This window comes from Protopterus annectens, chromosome 12.part0 (genome assembly GCF_019279795.1).
Source record: "Protopterus annectens isolate FY-2018-M chromosome 12.part0, PAN1.0, whole genome shotgun sequence".
Classification (NCBI taxonomy): domain Eukaryota; kingdom Metazoa; phylum Chordata; order Ceratodontiformes; family Protopteridae; genus Protopterus; species Protopterus annectens.
The window spans coordinates 485,896,640-485,916,434 of NC_056746.1; the positions used below are offsets into that span (position 1 = coordinate 485,896,640).

General features: G+C 41.3%; 1 protein-coding gene across 1 annotated transcript in view; it reads left to right on the plus strand.

Moving 5' to 3' along the window:
- FLII (FLII actin remodeling protein) overlaps window positions 1–19,795 on the plus strand; it is a 945,835-nt gene that overhangs the window by 60,340 nt on the left and 865,700 nt on the right. Inside the window, exon 3 of the mRNA XM_044089594.1 lies at window positions 8,190–8,261. Coding sequence (XP_043945529.1) covers window positions 8,190–8,261 — 72 coding nt within the window. The remainder of the gene's footprint in view (window positions 1–8,189; window positions 8,262–19,795) is intronic.

Genomic DNA, 19,795 nt, shown 5'->3' on the forward strand with positions numbered 1-19,795 from the left:
CCTCTCCGAAGGCCTGCCTTTGCTTCATTTCCAATGTTCTGTCGATTCTTCTAGTCCACTCTGCTGCACCCTTCCTTCTCTCCAATATCTTCTGTTGAAAAATTTAAAAAGGTTTCATGGGTACTATAACAAGAAAGAGAATCTCCTTCTGTTTCACAGCTTACATTTTGTTGGACAAACTTTTGTATTTCCTGCTCAACATATACTTCATCAAAAAATTATTTTGTCCCTCCAGGGAAGAATACCTTGAAGACAGCTGGATACAGTGGTTTGAATTTCAAACCTGCATCTTGACATTCATAAATTTGCTCCTCTTCTGTCTGGTGTACAATGAGTAATCGTTATCTACAAACTCTGCTGTCTCCCACTTTTAATACTTTGTCCTTCTGCCACAGTTTTGTCAGAATCAACTCCTTTTGCTGGTAGGATTGCATCTTATAGCCAGGTTCGGAGTATACACTCAAAAGTGCCCTTTCAACTAACAACAACTGTTGTGGAGTACCAGTCCAGTTGCTTATTTGTGCTTTCATAAAATTAATGCAATCTGTTCCTTCTAGCTTCTCTGGTATAGCTGAAAATCTCAGGTTTTCCCTACATGCTCTGTTTTCTAATTCTATTATTTGTTTTAAAACATCTCTTCTTGAGCAATCTCCTATTCAGCCTGTCTTTTCTTTATTTCGACTTGTGATTTCTGCAGCTTTATCATCTCATCCGAATATCTGTTTAAAGCTTATTCCATTTTTCCAGCCTTTTGTTGTTTGTGTTGATAAACTCAATCGGTGTTTTGTTTAGTTTTACCAGGTATGTATGGAGCTGTCTTGTATCTTCCTGTAGGTTACTGGAAGTCATGTCTGAAAGTTACATTGCTTTTTGCTGAGCAGCTGCATAACTTTCCCCAGTCGGTGTTTCTTCCTCACTTTTTGTAGCGGACATTTTTCATGTCTTCTGTATTTCTTTATTCCTGGCATCCAGGCAGTGCACTTACAAGCAAGTTACTGAAATTTACCCATAAACACAAGTCTACTGGCCATGTTTGAGTTTCTGTTTTCTCACTGGGAGAGCTAGAAACAAGCTGTTACTCAATGTACAGACACCTTGGAAGTCCTTCCACCCCAGGCATCTTTATTGAGGGGATGGGCAGGTGCCCCAGCAGAATCCTGCTGTGATTTGTGTGTGGCCATCACTCTTCAGGGACCATGTCCTCATAGTCTACATAGTTTACAGCATCTAACAGTTATCTTCCTCTTAAGAGAGAGAAGAGGTGAGGTGTGTGTGTGTGTGTGTGTGTGTGTGTGTGTGTGTGTGTGTGTGTGTGTGTGTGTGTGTGTGTGTGTGTGTGGTTATGTACACAGCTAGGTGTGGGGGGATGGAATTATGTACATAACTAGGTGTGGAGATTTAATTGTGGGTGGAAATCAATCTTTAGCTTGGTGGAGCAAATGTGATGACACAGCCAAAACTGCTCACTCTGTTAGCTCTCTTGTGCCCCTTTCACTGTGTGAGGAAGCTAACATAAGCTGCTCATTCCAACTACCCCCAACCTGGTTCGTCTAGCGCCCGAGTTGCTAATCAAACTCTGTTTTTGTGGGGTGGATTCAGGGCTTCAACTCTTTACACCACCAAGCTGAGTTTGTAGTACTGAATTTTCTGACAGATCATTTGGCTGGGTGTCGCTTACAAAGCACTTGGGTATATTTATTTATTTTATTTTACATTTGTTGACCGGGCTAGTCTAACTGGATTTATGTCCATTTTCAGTAGAGTCCCGGGGAGATAAGCTCCAAGAGATTACTAGACTACTAACAACATACAGGTACTAGTTGTTATACAGTTAAATACTACAAATTTTAAACAGTTCAGACAGAAATAGTTCAGCCACATTTACCAACAAGAGCCCTTTCTGAATCCTGCAGTTTTCTCACAAGTGTCTTCCGTAGGTCGCTGATTATTAGGTCTACTGTTATTCTTCTCACATTGTCCTTCTTACAGTGTGTGTGTGTGTGTGTGTGTGTGTGTGTGTGTGTGTGTGTGTGTGTGTGTCTGTGTGTATACACTCGCTCGTGTACCTGCATGTATGCATAGTCTTTCACCGTTTCTTTTTTCTAGTATGTTTTTTTTTCCCTCCCTTTGTGTAGTGACTCACCTTTTAATATATGTTTTTAAATTTGCTTCCTTTTTAGTAAAAGAGGCAGTTGGGGCTCATTTATACCTTTTTCATTCTCTCTAGCTTTAAAGGCTGACTGTAGAACTGTGAGCACCGTTGCATTCCAAGGGATTGTTTGTATGCATTTCCCCATTCCACTTGAAATTGCACCCACTCAGTTGCAAGCATCTCTGCCTTGTGACAAAAATAGTAGTATGACTTGAATCACAGATTCATGTCACAAAATGAATGCCAGTTTAAAGAAACCACTTATTCTGGGGAAAGAATGGCAAACAAGCAAACTACAGTTGAAAACTATGCATATTTTTGCATTTTAAAGTAGTGCAAATAATAAAATATGCAGAATAAATCAAATCTGTGTAATCACAAAAGTGATGAATGAAATCAAGTGATCCAGTATTTTTACAGGGGGTTACACCCCACTTCATAATTGCACACCCACACCAAACAGTACTGGTTTGTAATAGAACAGTTACTTTTTGTTTTATTTATTTGTAAAACTGACATCTGTGTAGTTCACTAAGAAGCATTTCAAATTGAAGGCCTTTCATTCACAAAACTTTACTCTGCACAATTTTGTTGAGTTTGGTTTCGTTAAAGCATGTTCCATTTCTGTCTGGAAGCAAGCCATTAATAGAATCTAGTTCATCAACAGTGCATATGAATGGTTTGCTACCATTCTAGACCATCATATTGTGAGTGGTCAGGTGCACAGTTCTCAGATTCCCACTTCCTGAAATAACAAACATAGTTCTTGTTTAAAAACATTCTGGTTTTGTTACCTTCCTTTTCAATTCTGTCCCCAGCTTATGTTCCGATATATATATTTGTTTTCATTTCACAGAACTGAACCTTGAAATAAACCAAGACCTAGAATGTATTATGGTAGTAATGGGTTTGAATCACTGAATCTCCTTTCACAAACTATGTACAACTCTTAACTGGACCACACTCCTAATTTACCCTTGGAAACAGGTAGTTGCATATAATGGTGCTGCCTGCATAAATTATAAATTAAGGTATTTCAGTTGGATTCCATTGCATTTCACAATGTCTGAATTGTAACCTAAAAGCCCTTCCCGTTTAGTTTGTGTGTTATTTTTTTTTCTTTGCCCCCTCCCATCCCAAGCCCACTGATCACAACCTTGAACTTGATAATTCTTGTTTGATCTTGTTGTCAGTATGCCTACTTTGTCTGTATAGAACTGTCTTTACCACAAAAAGACTTTTTGGCACTGTTCTAGAGAGCATCATTACCACCTTTCGGGCTGACCTGGTCTCTATGTGATATTTATCTGGTGACAGCATGACACATAGGTACTACATGGCAGCATGTAGCACTGTTTCCTAGGACACAGTCTCCATGTATCCATTCTTACAGCATTCTTACTTCCAACCCCTCATTTGAGATTGGTTTTAGTATTAGCTCATTTCATTTATGAAATTGTTTGTCTTTTTACTGTAAGTGCCACTTGTGCATATAAATTTCCTTCCCGTCTGTTAACACACGTGTTAGGTGGAATTTTTAAATATGATTATATTTTTTCACATATTTTAAACGGTTAACACCAAAGTTTCATTGACCTCTGTCCTGAAAGGAGTTGTTGCAGTTTTTTTCCCAGTCATTGTGGTGCAGCCTGGGTATTTAAAGCTGTCTAAGGAGTTGCTCCTTTTCTAGGAGCTTCCCACTATTCAGATGTTGATATGTTTCATACAAAACTCTTTTTAAGCAGTAATAAACCTAAATTGCCTTGAAATCACATATTTTATATCAGTTTGTGATGGTGTCTCACTGATCTTCTTTTCACAGAACTGCTCTTTTTCTCATGACCATGGGCCGTTTTTCATTTTAATTCCTAGATGTCTGAGTGCTTGGCATCGCCTTTGTCATTTTTCAGCATAGATCACTCCATTTCTAGACGAGTAGCCTTATTTTGCTATCCTTTGCTCATTTGAGGTGAGCTGCTAAGCGTCTGAGCAAATTAAAATTGCACCACTTTCCTTGCTTTTAAAGAGGGAAAGACACCAAAAGACCATACCCTAAAAGACATGTCCTGAGTGAAAGACATGTCCTGAGTGTAAGTGACTTACTCCAATGTAAGTCTGCTTTATAGATGGTTCTTTCACTGGAGTAAGTCACTTATACTGACAACAAGTCTTTTGGAATCTAACCCCAAATCTGCATCTAGTAATTTGAGTATGCTTTCTCCAAAATCCTGAATTTATACATTTTGCAGCCAGGTACATTAATAAGCACTACATGGAATTTGGTGCCCATTTTGTACTCTCAATTCATTTTTTGAAAGAAACGCAGTTGTGTTAATTACAGTACTTGTACATTTTACCGTAGGCATTGCGGGGAAATGAGGATCATGCTTGTACATCTGGCACAGTCCATATTTTCAAATGACTGTACTAATATGTAATTTAGCATGATAAGATTATCCCCCTATATGTCCCCGGTCTTTGTTCCTTTTTGGTGGCAGTGTTCAGTTGTTCTATTGATTAGATTTTCACTGAATACATTTGATGTCATTTGTTTTGTAACATAGTTTAAAGTTTTGTGACCTCAGAATTGGGTGTAATAGAGAGGCTTGTGAGGGGGGATGGGTCACTTTCTACTTGGAGACTCGGGAAGCTCTGCTTGATTTGTAACCAAATGGTCTTCCATGAAACTTTAGTTGAGAGAATGACCTGTATCCATTGCCAACTCATTCTCACCTCTCTTTCTAAATCTTTTTTTCCCCAGTTACTGCTATTTTTCTTTTTATCTAAGTGATTTCTCCAATATGCTCACACAAGCCTTTGTTTTTCTATGTGTACACAGTTTAATATTGTGTTCTCCCAGCTTAATAGATTGTTAAACTTCATAGCACTTTGTTTTTTTCTAACTGGGTACTTCATCCACCTGGGTACCTACTGACAAAACTTCTCACTAATAAATGCCTATTCATTCTCCAGTAGTGGGAAGTTCCCAGGTGAAAGTTTTTGGGAGGGGGTATATCCTACATGCAGACACCAGGGTTGCTTGTGCCCTGACCAGCACCCTAGCAATCTGGGTATTTTTTTTTTTTTAATTAAAAATGGCCTATTCCCTTCCATGGAGGTGATATGAGACTTGTCACTATAAGGACTATCTGTACTTTTTTGTTCAAGCATAGCATGTTCCTTCATATGTGCTAACAAGGGCTACCATTGCTAACTTGGGTAGTTATGCCTGAATCCTCTCCGGGCATGCTGTCTGCTTCTTGATTCATCTTTGCTCTCCAGCGGAGAGTGTGTTTGCCGGTTTACTGTATTTTTTTCTTATGCGACTGCACACTTCAGTGCACCAGCAATGAAGGCTACTGCACAAGCAGCTTGGTGGCCAAATACACACCCAAAGAATATATTATACATCACCGCCTCTTTCAAAGGATTGTGGAAGGATGACCCCAATCCACTCCCCAGGGTGGACATGGCCAAAAGACACTTGGGCCGGTAATTGAACCGGAGTCATTGTCTGGGCTTTGTCCCTCTGTGCCAGCTATGTTGTGCAATGAGCCGTTTAAGAACAATAGTGAGTGAGATACAGCAGACTGAAGTAGTATTGATTCTCTTGAACTAAAAAAAATCATAATGCAGTATTTTGAGTTGAACCTCAGATAAAAACATGAAAATTCACAATATAAGTCGAGTAGACAGCCTTCACACAATTTTTTTCTCTGGTGACCATGTCAAGTAAATAACTGCACCTCCACAAACTCTAGGTACTGCTTGTATGTTCATGTCTGTGTTTTAAATGAATGGTAAGTAGAGTAAAATGGAATTTAGATAAGCTGCAGGTAATGTTTTGGCATTTCTCTTATAACATACAGTTTAAACGTTATCTGAATTACAAATGAAAATGCCAAAAGGCAAAAACTCCTGTGGTATCGATCAAGTAATGTCAAAAATGTATAAAATCCACAGTAGTAATTGAACTTTTATTAAACTTGGACTGTTTGCAGAAGTCCGCGTCAATGGAGTCTTTTACAGCATTCTCTCTATTGAACTGTGATTTAATGAAATGGTGAACCACTGCTTTGGTTTGTACTCGTGAATTGTTTTTATTGAACTGTGGTTCCAGAAGTTTAGTGCCGTGGCTAACTACTGTGGATTTTATACGTTTTTGACATTATATTACGTTATCTGAATTACATTTGATGTTGTGATTATGTGGTGTGTGATGTGATAAACTTTACTCACTTCAGTATTACATATGGTAGAGGTATTAAACTTTGTATGAAATCAGCTTTGTAGCAATTAACTGAGCTAATTATGCATAAGATAGGTGACTGTATGTACATATTTTATGGGTAAGTGAAATGGGACTACTTGGGCTTTTTCATGATCTAGTTTCTGTAACCAAAATAAAGGCACAGTAAAACTAACAGTACAATGCATGTATCACTATTAGATTAGGCAGGCTTTTGATAAGGACACTAGATAGCTTTATATGAAGCCCAATATAAAACCATTATATTATATTGCTATAAAGCAGTTTATGGACACCATTACGATCTCTGCTCATTGTAGTGCAAGCTCTCCTAGTCCTTATTGTTAGGAATTAAGTTACCATTAAAAAAAAAAAATCAAGCAACTTGTGAAGAAAAAAAAAAACACCAGCAGAGGTTGTGTCAGTTCATTGACCCAAGTTCTTTAGCCGGGAAAATCAGTGTAATTAACTGCTTTAGACTGGCTGAGAAGACCTACTGGAAAAGGTGTTAGCAGTACAGGATAAAGAGCAGTGTGCAATGGCTAGGGTATTGATGTTTGAGCTCAGTGTTCATGAGTTAAATTTAAGGATCTGTGGTCAAGATCTTGATGGTGTAGGTGCTGATGAAGGCTAACTTGAAGTGCGATGGGAAGCCAGCCATTTTCCTTTTATAGTGAGGTGGCAGTGACAGGGCCTTATAGGGAACATCACCAACCTTAAATATTTGTTTTAATGTTTTGTATTTACTGTTAAGTTTCCTGCAGAAGTAGCAGTAATAACTAGTGGGGTGTTTTAAAGAATATGCAAGAGTAATACCCCCTTTGCCAATTGACTACTTGCCTGCCTAGTCAAATGAGAGATAACATTGTGATGGGTGCACAGAATAGATGAGTCTTTGCTTTCTCTGATTTATTAGTAGAAAAAGTAACACTGCTTCACCATGTAAAATAAGAAGTAAAAAAAATCTTGGAAGGCTTTAAGAAACCAAAAAGATATAAATATGGGAATGAATAAGTATTTGAAAAGAAGTCTGTCTGGCTTTTTGCTTCCATTTTGGATAGATCTACTTTGGATTTCTTGCCAATATTTTGTAGTGGGTCTGTATATTATCATTGAAAAGTAAATACATCAAATACCTTTTCATCAACCCATTTTCAGCAAAAGTGAAACTCTGTTTAAGGTCATTATATTGAAATTCTTCCCATGGTAAGTAACTAGTGGACCAACGTAACAATCGCATAAAAACAAAAATTTAAAACCCACCTGGTGGGGGACTGCACTCTCACACACCCCTAACTAAATATACCAACTCCTAGATCACACTACAGTGGGGAAAAGGGCCAGTTCCCAAAGATGGCCCACTGATTACTTACGGTGGGAAAAATTTCAATGTAACGATCATTCAGAGTTTCGCTTTTGCTGAAAACTGGTTGATGAAGAGGTATTCAGTGTATTTACTTTTTACTGATGTAATGTAGACCCTTTTGTGGTATGGTATTTTTTTAGAGAAACTGTACATTTTGATAGTTTTACATTAAGTGGTTTATTTTGAATTTTCCTCTGAAACACTTGCCAGTATATGTAGCTTCTCTGCCTGTAGTCTTAGTACCATTTGGAGAAACAAAATGGCAAAGTCTGACCAATAAGGAATGGTATGATGCCTTTATGCTACTAGTTGGAAAAGGGTGAAGGTTCTTAACTTGCCTTTTTTTTTTTTTTGGAAATGCAAAAGCAAAGAAAAACAAGAAAATCTGTACTTATAATGTTTATCCTATTGTTTTCCAACAGGAACATCTGTCCGTGTGCCATAACAGCTTAACCACATTACATGGGGAACTGTCCAGTCTGCCATGCCTAAGGGTAAGTTCAGAAAGAAAACTTGTCTTGCTGCCAACATCCATTTTTATTGTCCTATCAAAGTATTTGATCACCGCATATCCTCCACCGAAAGTATGTTGTATTTCTGCTACTTCCAGGCACTGCTGTAGTGCAAATTTATTGCCCTTTGCACTAGGGCATAAGAGGGGTGTGTTAAGTTAATCTTTGGTAATAGAAATTCACTTTTGTTTAAATTACTTAGTCTGACAGCTAACCCCTGAAAGGAAAGAGCTTAGGTGCCAAAGTGTTATGAGGAAGAATAAGAATAAAGAGTTTTGTAGCTTTTGTTTAATGAGAGAGAGAGAGAGAGAGAGAGAGAGAGGGCGGAAGAGAAATTGGTTATTAATGAAAGGAAGCCCTGTAGAACGATGAGATCCAAGGGTTGTGATATGAAAGAAGATTGGGCAGGGGATGGGCAATGTGATATAAAGGGGTTACAGTCTTATTATCTAGATCTCTGCCAGTGATTTATATGTGACACTGTGGCCTTAAAGTACACACTACTGGTGCACCAAGTAATATATACAAGGGGTGGTTGGCCTTTGGAGCTTACAGTCAATGTGCACTGCTGTCTCATGTAATAGGTGATACCAGACACCCTTAACTAAGATCTACACTGCATAGTTACAGATCAGAGTTATAATCACTGGCCTCATACTGAGCTCAGTGTCAACAGTGTTCTTGTCTTCATGGTAATACCATTATGAGCAAGACACATTAGCATAATAAAAACAAAGTTAATATTTACACCTTAAAATAAGCCAACCATTGAAGATTTGTAACTCTTCAATAGTCTAAAGTGAACAATTTTAGTGCACCTAGCCTTAAGGTAATAATAAATAAATTACTGCCCACCAACATTTAAAACTGAATGATGGAGCTCCGTACTTGGAATAAATTAACCAACACACTTTGCAAAATCACATATGTAAGTAGCTTTAAATTTGCACAAGGAAGTATTAAATCTGTGTAATTGGAGAGAGATGACTCTGTTCTGGAGGAAGTCCAACCAGTAGTTGCAGAGCTCAACATGCATGATGGAATCCAGTTTGAGCTGTGTCCAGAAATGCAGTCCATCTGCATAGTTCATAAGTAAAGTAGTATCTAGCTTCCTTACAGTGTCTCTCTAATTGAGGCCTTCCTGTATGCTGTATGGATTCAATAGTGAATGTTGCCTTTTCTGTTCTCATAGTCTTTTATTGGGGGGGGGGGTGTTGGTTGAATCCAAAATGTTAGTATCCAAAAAAGGTAATGCTTCTAGGTACTTCAATATTTGCACAATTTGAAGAACACAATTTTTCTGCTTTTCCTCTGGAGGTAGGTTTACATACAGTAAAGTTAGTTTTTCATTCTGTACAATTTATGTGCTGTAAGATTTAAAACATTTTTTTTATTAAGACAAAATATCATTTAGTGTAATACAGCTTCTCTGCATTTCTACCCCTTGGTCTATGACAAGCAAGTTTTGTCACTGCACCACCAAAAAGGAAGCTTGGAGTAAAAATGGATTTTATGTCCTGCTGCCCAGTCCCTTGTAGGGTCATAGGTTAATAGGTAGTTACTAGGCATGCATTCCTGGACACCAATAAGGAGCCTAGCCCAAATTTCCAATTTCCCCAAAGCACTGTCTGATTAAGTGGCTTACTAAAGGTCACACAGTAGGTAAATGAGGGCTAAGTGACTTGAACCTTGCACCCCAGGAAGTAACATGTAGCCATAAACCTGTGCGATAACTACCAGACTTTATCTTGATGAACTATCTACATTTGTATTTCTAGCACCACTGTAGTGCCGGCTTAGCATATTATAGGATGGGAATCTGGAACTATCTAAGAAACATGCTATGTCACTCACTGATTTTATGTAACGCTTTCAAGGGACTGTAATTTGTAACTACTTTGAATTTTTTTTTTTATGTGCTTTTTGACCCATGCCTGGTGACTGTCAGACCCATCAGACATAGCTCATACATTTCCCTGCACTGGGATTGATTCCATTATTGCCAGTGTAAAAGCTGCCCAAAGGGGGCCATCATTCAGACAGCCATGCGGTTGCATTGTGAGCTATGTCAGAAATTAGGAAATTTGTAAAGGCTTAACTCCACCCCTGTGCAGGGGGATGTACTAACCATGTCACCACAAAGGCCCACAATACCATTCACCATGTGACTGCATGCCTCTGCACACCTGTATTGAAGGTTACCGCCAGATGGTGGCTTGGTGAGCTTCATACCTGGCCCTGCACGTATCATTTGCATAGCCATTCCCTTCTCTGAAAGAGTGTGGTATTACACAGCAAGCCCTTCCCTGGCTTACCCCTCCCCCCCCGAGGAAGGGCTTGCTCATCCTTCTCCGCTAATCACATACTGTAGTCACCTGGATCACTACTGGAGCTGGCAAACTAATTTGGATTTTCTAACCTATAGAGAAGAGGTGAAGCTTTTCAAAAGCCTATGCTATTTTCAGATATTCCTCCTTCAGAGCTACCTACAGTTTTTCTCTCGTGGTTGAAGTGTGTGAATAAGGGGTACTACTGAATGATCTTTTTCCTTTGAAGAAGTCTGACTAAGACTGTTCCCAGTTCATCATTTGAAGCAGCCATCTGCACTGCGAATTCTTGGTTATAACCAGGACTAGCTAGTAATGGGGTCAATTGAAGGCCTCCTTTTGTTTTGGAAAGCCTACTAACAAACCAGTGTCCAGAGGAGTGGCTGTTGTGCTGAAATGAGGGACAAACTTATTTAATTACAGGCTTGTGTAACAAATGTAAGAAAACTGTGTTATGTTCTGCGCTTCAAAAATGTAACCCCAGTGCACCCTGCTGGAAGAAAGCTGATGAGTAAAGCATTTTATGACTATTTGATCTCAACTTAGGAGACAGGATGTTTGGTATAGGGAATTCTTTCTATTGCTCTAAGGCAGAGATAATTACTATGTTTTACATGTAAAGTGTCTTTTATTGCTGTGGCTTCCTGGTAGGTGCAGATTACAAAAAGAAAACTTAAAATTTTAAGATGTCCTTCAAGGATGCATCTGCAGTCATCACATATGGATTGTCCTGCCTCAGGCAGCCGTTCGGTCGGCCGGATTCCAAAGTCTGGGTCCGGCGTCGGCTGATGTCGCACATTCCCCGACGTCAGAGCACCTGGGGTATAAAAGCATCAGCCGGCGCCATCTTCCCCAGTCTTTCTTGCCGCGTGGTGCCCGAAGCAGAAGCAGTTCGCAAGAGCCGGTCGGCCAGCTCCTGTAATTCAGCTAACCGAAGACTTCAAAAGCTAAGTACCCCGTTGGGGACTCTTTCTTGCCTCAGCCGATGTCAGATAAAGTTAATAATTGTTTAACTTGTGGGAAACAAATACCTCATAAGGATTTCCACTCTTACTGCCTCCCCTGCTTAGGCCCAGACCACGACGTCTCGGCCTGTTCAGCCTGTGCTTCCTTCAACTGACGCACTCTTAGACGTCAGTCGGAGTTCGCAGAGGAGTTTTTTGGGGCTAGTTTTTCATATAAAATGCCGTCGGAGGCCCCGACTTCACATTTCACTAAGAAACGGAAAGACAAGGACCGACACATGCGGGCCGCATTTTCGGCTGAAACCGCGGCTAGGCCTACCGCGAGTGTCTCTGTCTCAGCTGATACAGAGTCCTTGGTACTTCCGAACCCCGAAACCACTAAACCGACAACCTGGGCCCCGGAGGCCCCTGCCGAGTCGGTTATTGAATTTCCTTCAGAAACTGGTGTCTTGGAAACTTCCGACACCATGCCTCTAGACAAAGCTACACCAGCACGTGGTGCAGCCAGGCCTCCTGCATCCATGTCTATAAAGGCATTCACCAGGGCTAAAGCTGCTAAACACACAAAAACTATGCCTCCCAGGGTTATTCCTCAGGGACCTACTTCTAGTTCACAGATCCTAACTTTGGCAGATGACCTTATCTCTTTAATCAGGGGCTCTCAGCCCCATCCGGACAGGGGCTCTCAACCCCCTCTAGACAAAAGGCCCAGGGTTGAGCCCTCTGATCCCCTCTCCTCAGAGGAGGCCTCTGATGGCTCTGTTCACTCGGACTACCAGGAGGAGGCTTTTTCGGCCTACGAGGATACAGATGCAGAGGAATCTATCCCCTCAGCCTCCCCTCCTGAAGAGCTATCTTTCAGGGAGACCCTTCACTGTATGAGAGAGCATTTCAAATAGCAGGGCCAGGAATTTTCTGATTCCAGGAAAAGATTAAGAACCTTTCTACATTTACCTCAGCATAGACCTTTGGCTATTCCTCCTGTTTTGAATGTCATTGATGATGTGTACTCTAGTATAACCCCTGACACTCTGCCTCCGGCCCCTGTTAAACCCGATAGGTATTACAGGGTCCCGGACTCACATAATTTTCTTTACAAGGCCCACTCTGCTGATCCAGAAACTATTTCCCAGGGCCCTATGGGGGATGCAGCTGCCACTACTAAAAACCCACTCCCCTCTGAAAAGGAGTCCAGGGCTTTAGAGAGATGGGGTAAAAAAGTGTATACTTCTGCCACTCTTTCTATGAGGGCATTCAATTGTCAATTTCATATGATACAGTACCAAGAGTATTTGTTAGATGAATTGCATAAGAAACTGTCTTCTTCTTAACCCCTTGATCGCAAATCCCTTCAGGATCTGGTACATAACTCCCAGCAGGTTAGCAACCATTTCTTGCAGTGTGGTTATGATGCATTGGAAGCTTCATGTAGGTCAGCAATGACAGGTGCAGTCATACGTAGGCATGCTTGGCTGAAGGAACAATCTCTGCCAGACCATGTTAAAGCTAAGCTTCTGGATGCTCCACTGGAAAAGCAAAAATTATTTGGTTCCACTGCTCAAGAGGTCTTAAAAGAAATTTGAGGAAAAGGCGAAATCTGTACAAACAGTTAAGGATTTTCTTCAAGTCCAACCACCAAGATTCAGCAGAAATTGGCCTACCAAGAATTGGTCCTTTCCGGACACAGAAAGATTTCAGAGAGGCAGGAACAGGCGTGCCAGAGGTAGAGGGCAAGCTAGAGGCTCCTACAGAGGCCGTCAATGGCAGCCTCCAAGCCAGAGAGGTAGTGTAGGACCTACAACTGCTACACAAGGACAGACTCAATGACTTTGCTTTGACTCCGCCAACCAGGGCTCAATTAGAAGCACCTTTAGGCGGAAAGCTTTCTTTATTCTCAAAAAATTGGCACAGCATTACAAGTGACAAATGGGCACTGCAAATAATAGACAACGGATACAGATTCCATTTCCACACATTGCCAAAAAGAAAAGGCATGCCAGACCTGCCACCAAATCAAAGGGCAGAGGCTTTGAAACAAATCTCCAACTTAATACAAATGAAAGCTATAGAAAAAGTTCCTCTTTCAGAACAAGGCCAAGGATTTTATTCCAGACTATTCCTTGTTCCAAGAAAAGAAAATCAATGGAGACCTATTCTCGACTTGTCCGCACTGAATACTTATCTCATTGAGCCAAAATTCAAAATGCTGACTCTACAGCAACTCCTTCCCATGCTGGGCAAGGGGTCTTGGCTGGTGACTCTAGACCTCAAGGAGGCATACCTGCATGTCCCTATCAGACAAAGTTGCAGAAGACACCTCAGATTTCTTGCAGGGTCAGAGCATTATCAATTTTCAGCATTGCCCTTTGGCTTATCTACTGCGCCCAGAGTATTCAAGAAATGCCTGGCATCCGTAATTGCACACTGCAGACTTCAGGGGATTCAAATATACTCATATCTGGACGACTGCCTTATACAAGCGGACAGCCAACAAACTTTGGTAAAGGACTTAAATTATGCCATCCACCTTCTGCAGGCCTTGGGATATACAGTCAACATGCACAAATCAAGACTTGTTCCATCCCAAAGAATAACCTTTCTGGGTGCGGATCTAGACACAACCACCCAAATGGCCTTTCTCACAGAAGAAAAACAAAGACAACTACGGGATTACTTCAAGAATCTGACAAGACAAACTCAGCTGACTGCAAGGAAAATCCTGCAGGCCCTGGGTTACATGGCATCCTGCATTCTTTTGATCCCACAAGCAAGGCTGCATATGAGAAAACTACAGTGGTACCTAAGGAGTTTATGGACTCAGCACAGTCACAGCTTAGAAACTTTGATCCCACTCATTCCATGCCTCCAAAAGGAATTTTTGTGGTGGGCTCAGGCCAGCCAGTCCAACAGGGGGCTGCCCTTCACAAAGCCAAAAGCCACCCAAACTATTACAACGGACACTTCAGACGAAGGTTGGGGAGCACACATGGAGGGCAGATGTATTCAAGGACAGTGGTCACAAAAGGAGCTACGCATGCACATAAATCAAAAAGAAATGCTAGCAGTGATACATGCAATCGAGGCCTTCAAGCTCTTTCTGCATCAAGGCCACCTACTAATAAGGACAGACAACACCACAGTTATGTGGTACATAAACAAGCAAGGAGGCACCCATTCCTACCCTCTTTGCACACTGGCAATGAATCTATGGGCTCTTTCCTTGAAACTCAATATACAGCTGCAATCCCAGTTTGTGCCAGGGAAAGACAATATACTGGCGGACAGCTTAAGCAGAAATATCATGGATGCACACGAATGGATGCTGCACCCAGACATCTTTCTACAGATAACACAATCATGGGGGAGGCTGGACATAGATCTGTTTGCCTCCCCCCACAATCATCAACTGAAGAAATTCTGCTCAAGGACATACCACCCACAAGCGTGGAAAGTGGACGCCCTCTCTTTCAACTGGAGAACTTTAACAGTGTATGCATTTCCACCTCTTCCATTAATGACCAAGGTGTTACTGAAGATCAGGACAGAGCAGCCAAAAGTGATTCTGATAGCTCCGGACTGGCCAAGACAGCACTGGTACCCACTGCTAAAGAGCATGTCACGTACGAAACCATGGCCTCTTCCTCTATGGCCACTTCTACTGACACAGCACAATTACAAAACTCTGCATTCCAACCTGAAAACATTGCAACTAACAGCCTGGAAAATACCTTGACTCCTCCTCAGGATAAGCTATCCCAAAGAGTGAAGGATATTATTATGGAAGCTCGCCGGCCTTCCACAAGAAAGGCATATTCAGCAAAATGGAAAAGATTTCTCATTTGGAACACCACAAAGGGCCTAGATGCGACAGTGATGAGCATGGCACATATCCTGGAATATTTGGTAGAAATGTTCCACAATGGTCTGTCTTATTCTTCCATTAAAATTCATGCTTCAGCAATTTCAGCAGAGTACAATACTGATCCACCTGTCTTCTCTCATCCTCTCCTAAGACAGTTTCTAAGAGGAATCAAAAACTTCAAACCTCCAAGGAAACCACCTCTACCTGCTTGGGACCTTAACTTCGTGTTGGAAAAACTAACGCTGCCTCCCTTTGAACCAGCAGCATCTGCAGATCTACAGTACCTGTCATGGAAGACTGCCTTCCTTCTGGCCATAACCTCAGCAAGAAGAGTATCCGAGTTACAGGCCCTGATGGCAGTACAGCCATTCCTTATTTTTCATCAGGACAGAGTTTCATTGAGAACCAATCCTACATTTATGCCAAAGGTGGTATCCAGGGCTTCATTAAACCAAGCTATTCACTTGCCTACCTTCTTTCCAAATCCACAAAACAAAGGGGAGAAGCTTCTGCACACCCTGGACATACACAGACAGTTGCACTACTACTTGGACAGAACTAAAAGTTACAGAAAAACTGACCAGCTGCTGGTAGCATATGCTGCTGGTACACAAGGAAAAGCAATTTCCAAACAGACAATTTCAAAATGGATAGGGAATTGCATTTGTTTTTGTTGCTCCTTTCATGGAAAAACTGTGCCAGCTAACATTAGACCTCATTCCACGAGAGCCACAGCCACCTCCACAGCCTTCTTAAGAGGGGTGGCTACCAAGGACATTTTAGAAGCTGCCACATGGAGCTCCGTGCATACATTTGCCAAGCATTACAATTTACCTTTATATTCCAGATCCAGAGCAGGCTTTGCTACGGCAGTCCTGCAGGGTATTTTAGCTACACCATCCTTTACTTAGTTTCTCCACCCCCAGATTGGCTATGGTACTCTACCCCTATGTGATGACTGCAGATGCATCCTTGAAGGACATAGTACAGTTTTGTACCTACCATAAATGTAGATGTCCGATAGGTATGCATCTGCAGTCAGGTTTACCCTCCCTCCTTCCCCTCTGTGGTATTTCTTGGGTACTTACCCCTCTTATAGCTAGCCGGGGGGGATCTATTATGGTGTATTTGTTTTTATATTACTGTGCATGTTTGGATTTTTAAAATGCATCTCTCCAAATTTAGCCTTCCTTAGGGGGCATCTGGCATCTGGGGAAGAAAAACTGAGGAAGATGGCACCGGCTGATGCTTTTATACCCCAGGCGCTCTGACGTCGGGGAATGTGCGACATCAGCCGACGCTGGACCCAGACTTTGGAATCCGGCCGACCGAAGGGCTGCCTGAGGCAGGACAACCCATATGTGATGACTGCAGATGCATACCTATCGGACATCTACATTTATGGTAGGTACAAAACTGTACTTTCTGTGAGCTTGCGAAGTTCAAGTAGAAGAGTCAAGAATGATGTAATCTGAAATGACTCAGCAGTAATGTGTATTATCAATTCTTTCTCAGAGAGAAAGATTTAGCATTTTGTATTTTGTTCTGAAGCCGACAACAATTCACCAGCACTTTGCCTTGTAAGTAGAATTTAGAACATAGTTTCTCTTAGAGGCCGATAGGAATATAGCCAGATTAGTCTAGCTGTTTTCTATATTTATGTCAAACTATCCTACAATATTGTTTTAAAGTATTTTCCTGTGATTTCTGAACTCTCTATTAGCACTGTGTTGCATTGATGAGTATTGTCTTGTGTTTTTATTATTTATTATTAAATATTTTTAAACCTTTTAACTGTGGCTGCTTAGTGTAGAGATAATTTAAGCTCTTGAATACCTGCATGTATTTGGTGATATTGTATAAACCACTCCAATAGCCTTAGCCCTGGGTTACACTTACTATTTCCATAACAATAATAGAACACAGTGGAATTGATCACCCTTTGGGAAGGGCCTTATAGTAGCTGATAAGTAGTGGATGTTGGCAGTGATTTCTACCTTACAGTCTGGGCAGGAGGGGGCATAGTTGGGGAACCTGTGCCAGCCTACCCCAGGAGTGTCTCTGTGTTTGTATATAATTCATGTCTGTGTGTGTGTGTGTGTGTGTGTGTGTGTGTGTGTGTGTGTGTGTGTGTGTGTGTGTGTGTGTGTGAGAGCTACTTGGGCAGGGACACAAAGCACTGGCTGGACAGAGAGGGTGCTGAAGATTTTGGCTTGACCATACCCTATAGCTGTGCTAGTGGGAGTCTTATTGGGGATCTGAAGAGAAAGGGAGAAGCCAGCCCCAGACTGACTGTGATGTCTGTGTGCTCTTAATCAGAATTGTACTTTACTGTGTGTGTACTTATTATCCTTCCCAATTTGCACGCCTCTCACTGGTGCTAGTAGTGAGGACTGAGGATTCTTGATTACTGGGCCAATGCATGGGCGTCACAGATGCACTTGACCAGTACAAATTACTTCTGCTATCCTTTCCTGACATTTGTTTGCCTTAATTGTCAACCTGTCCATTTTTTGTTTAAGTTCTTTGACCTTGTATGTGTTCCTGCCAGGACAGTTTAAAGATTGCAGTGTTATCTGTGTAAACAAGTGTTGCTGCAAGGATGCAGTCTGTGAAACTCTGAAAAATTGCTAGTGCAGTCTTCACCCCAAAGAGCATTTTGTTGAATTCAAACAACCTAAACGGAGGGAAAATGTTGACCTCTGCCTTATGCAGGTACTGTGGATACCTGCTGATTACTCCTGATTCTTTCAGTCAGCTCCTGTGCTTTTTGTCTGTCTGCCAAGCTTTTTCCTTTGGGACAGTGGAAAACGTTTCACTGGCTAAATATCTCCATGGACTTTGTAATCAGAAGACTGAGAAGCAGAGTCCTTTTCTGCTTGCTTGCTCACTTTTTGGATAAACTTTATTTCCTCCTTAGCCCATTCTACATCAGAAATGTGTATTTGGTCCTCCAGGAAAAACTGTTCTGAAAACAGGTGGCTACAGCAGCTTGAACCTCACACCTGTATCTCGACATTCCCTAATTGCTGGGATTAAACTTGCTTCTCTTTTGCCCGGTATACATTGAATAATCATTTTCCACAAACGTGCTGTCTCCAATTGTTAGCACTTTTCTTTTCGACAACAGTTTTGTCAGGATCACCTCTTTGGGTTGATAAGATTACATCTTTATTAATATAGGCCTTTGCTGCTTTCCCATGGCCAGGATTCAAGCATACGCACAGTGTGCTGTTTTAATTAACAAATCCTGCTGTGGAACAACAGTCCAGTTGTACTTTCATAGAATTGATGTGGTCTGTCCCTTCCAGTTTTTCCGGTATAGCAAAGAATTTCAAGTTGTTTCTGCACACTCTTCTAGCTTTACTATTTTTTGAAACCCCTTTTGAGAAGCCTAATATTCAACCAGCCTTTTTTTATTTCTCCCATTGATCAGTGTATAGCCAATTTGGACCTTTCTTCTGTGGATACTTGCCAGTAAACTCAGTCAATTCAGTAGTGGTCAGATAATTGGCCCACCCAGTTTCTGTAATGGTTCATATGCCCTTGGTATGGGGTATGGTCCTCTTTTAGTTTGATAGCACCTGGCTTAACAATGAAAATAGCCCCCCCCCATTCTTGTAGTACTGCTAGGATTCCTGAGCCTCTGTAGGGTATAGCTGATGTGACAACATAGCTCTCAACCTTCCATCTGCAAAATGAGGAACACTGCCTGTTTTAATGTGGAACAAGCAGGCAAAATGTGGAACAATTACAAATGGATTACTAATAACTTAAACTAGGAAGCACATAGGATGGTTAAAATATGATCTGAAGTAGTTAACTTAATTTGCTCAGCAACCTGTGGGTATCTGATCTGATTCGGATCTGAGCCGGCAGCTTTCCAAGCTAAAAGATCTGAGCTCCAAGCTCCTCCCCCCACCCATAATACCCTGCCATCTCCCTCTAACCCTCAGATCTCGTTTGCCACGGCTTCTGTAAGCTTATTAGAATGAGCTCCAATAGTGGTATCGTGAGTTTAGACTTTTTTATATATATTTCCTGTCAGAACTTTCTATACCTTTGTGTGGCTGAATCCCTTATAACTCTTTTAGTAATTGTAGCTAATTTTAACAAAATTCTCTTCTCTATTTTTAGCTTATTCCCCTCCCCTGCCTGTGTGTGAAGGTGTGTGAGTATGGGCCTTTTTTCCTTTCTAGAATGTCAGAAGGCCCCAAAACTGTATTTTCCAAATGCTCAGAGTGTGGCCATAAGCTGTCCCCAGCGGATGGCCACACTTGGTGCGTTATTTTCCTGGGGGTTGATCACCTCTCTTTGGGCTGCACTATTTGTGCAGCCTTCAACCCCAGGGCTTTGAGGGAT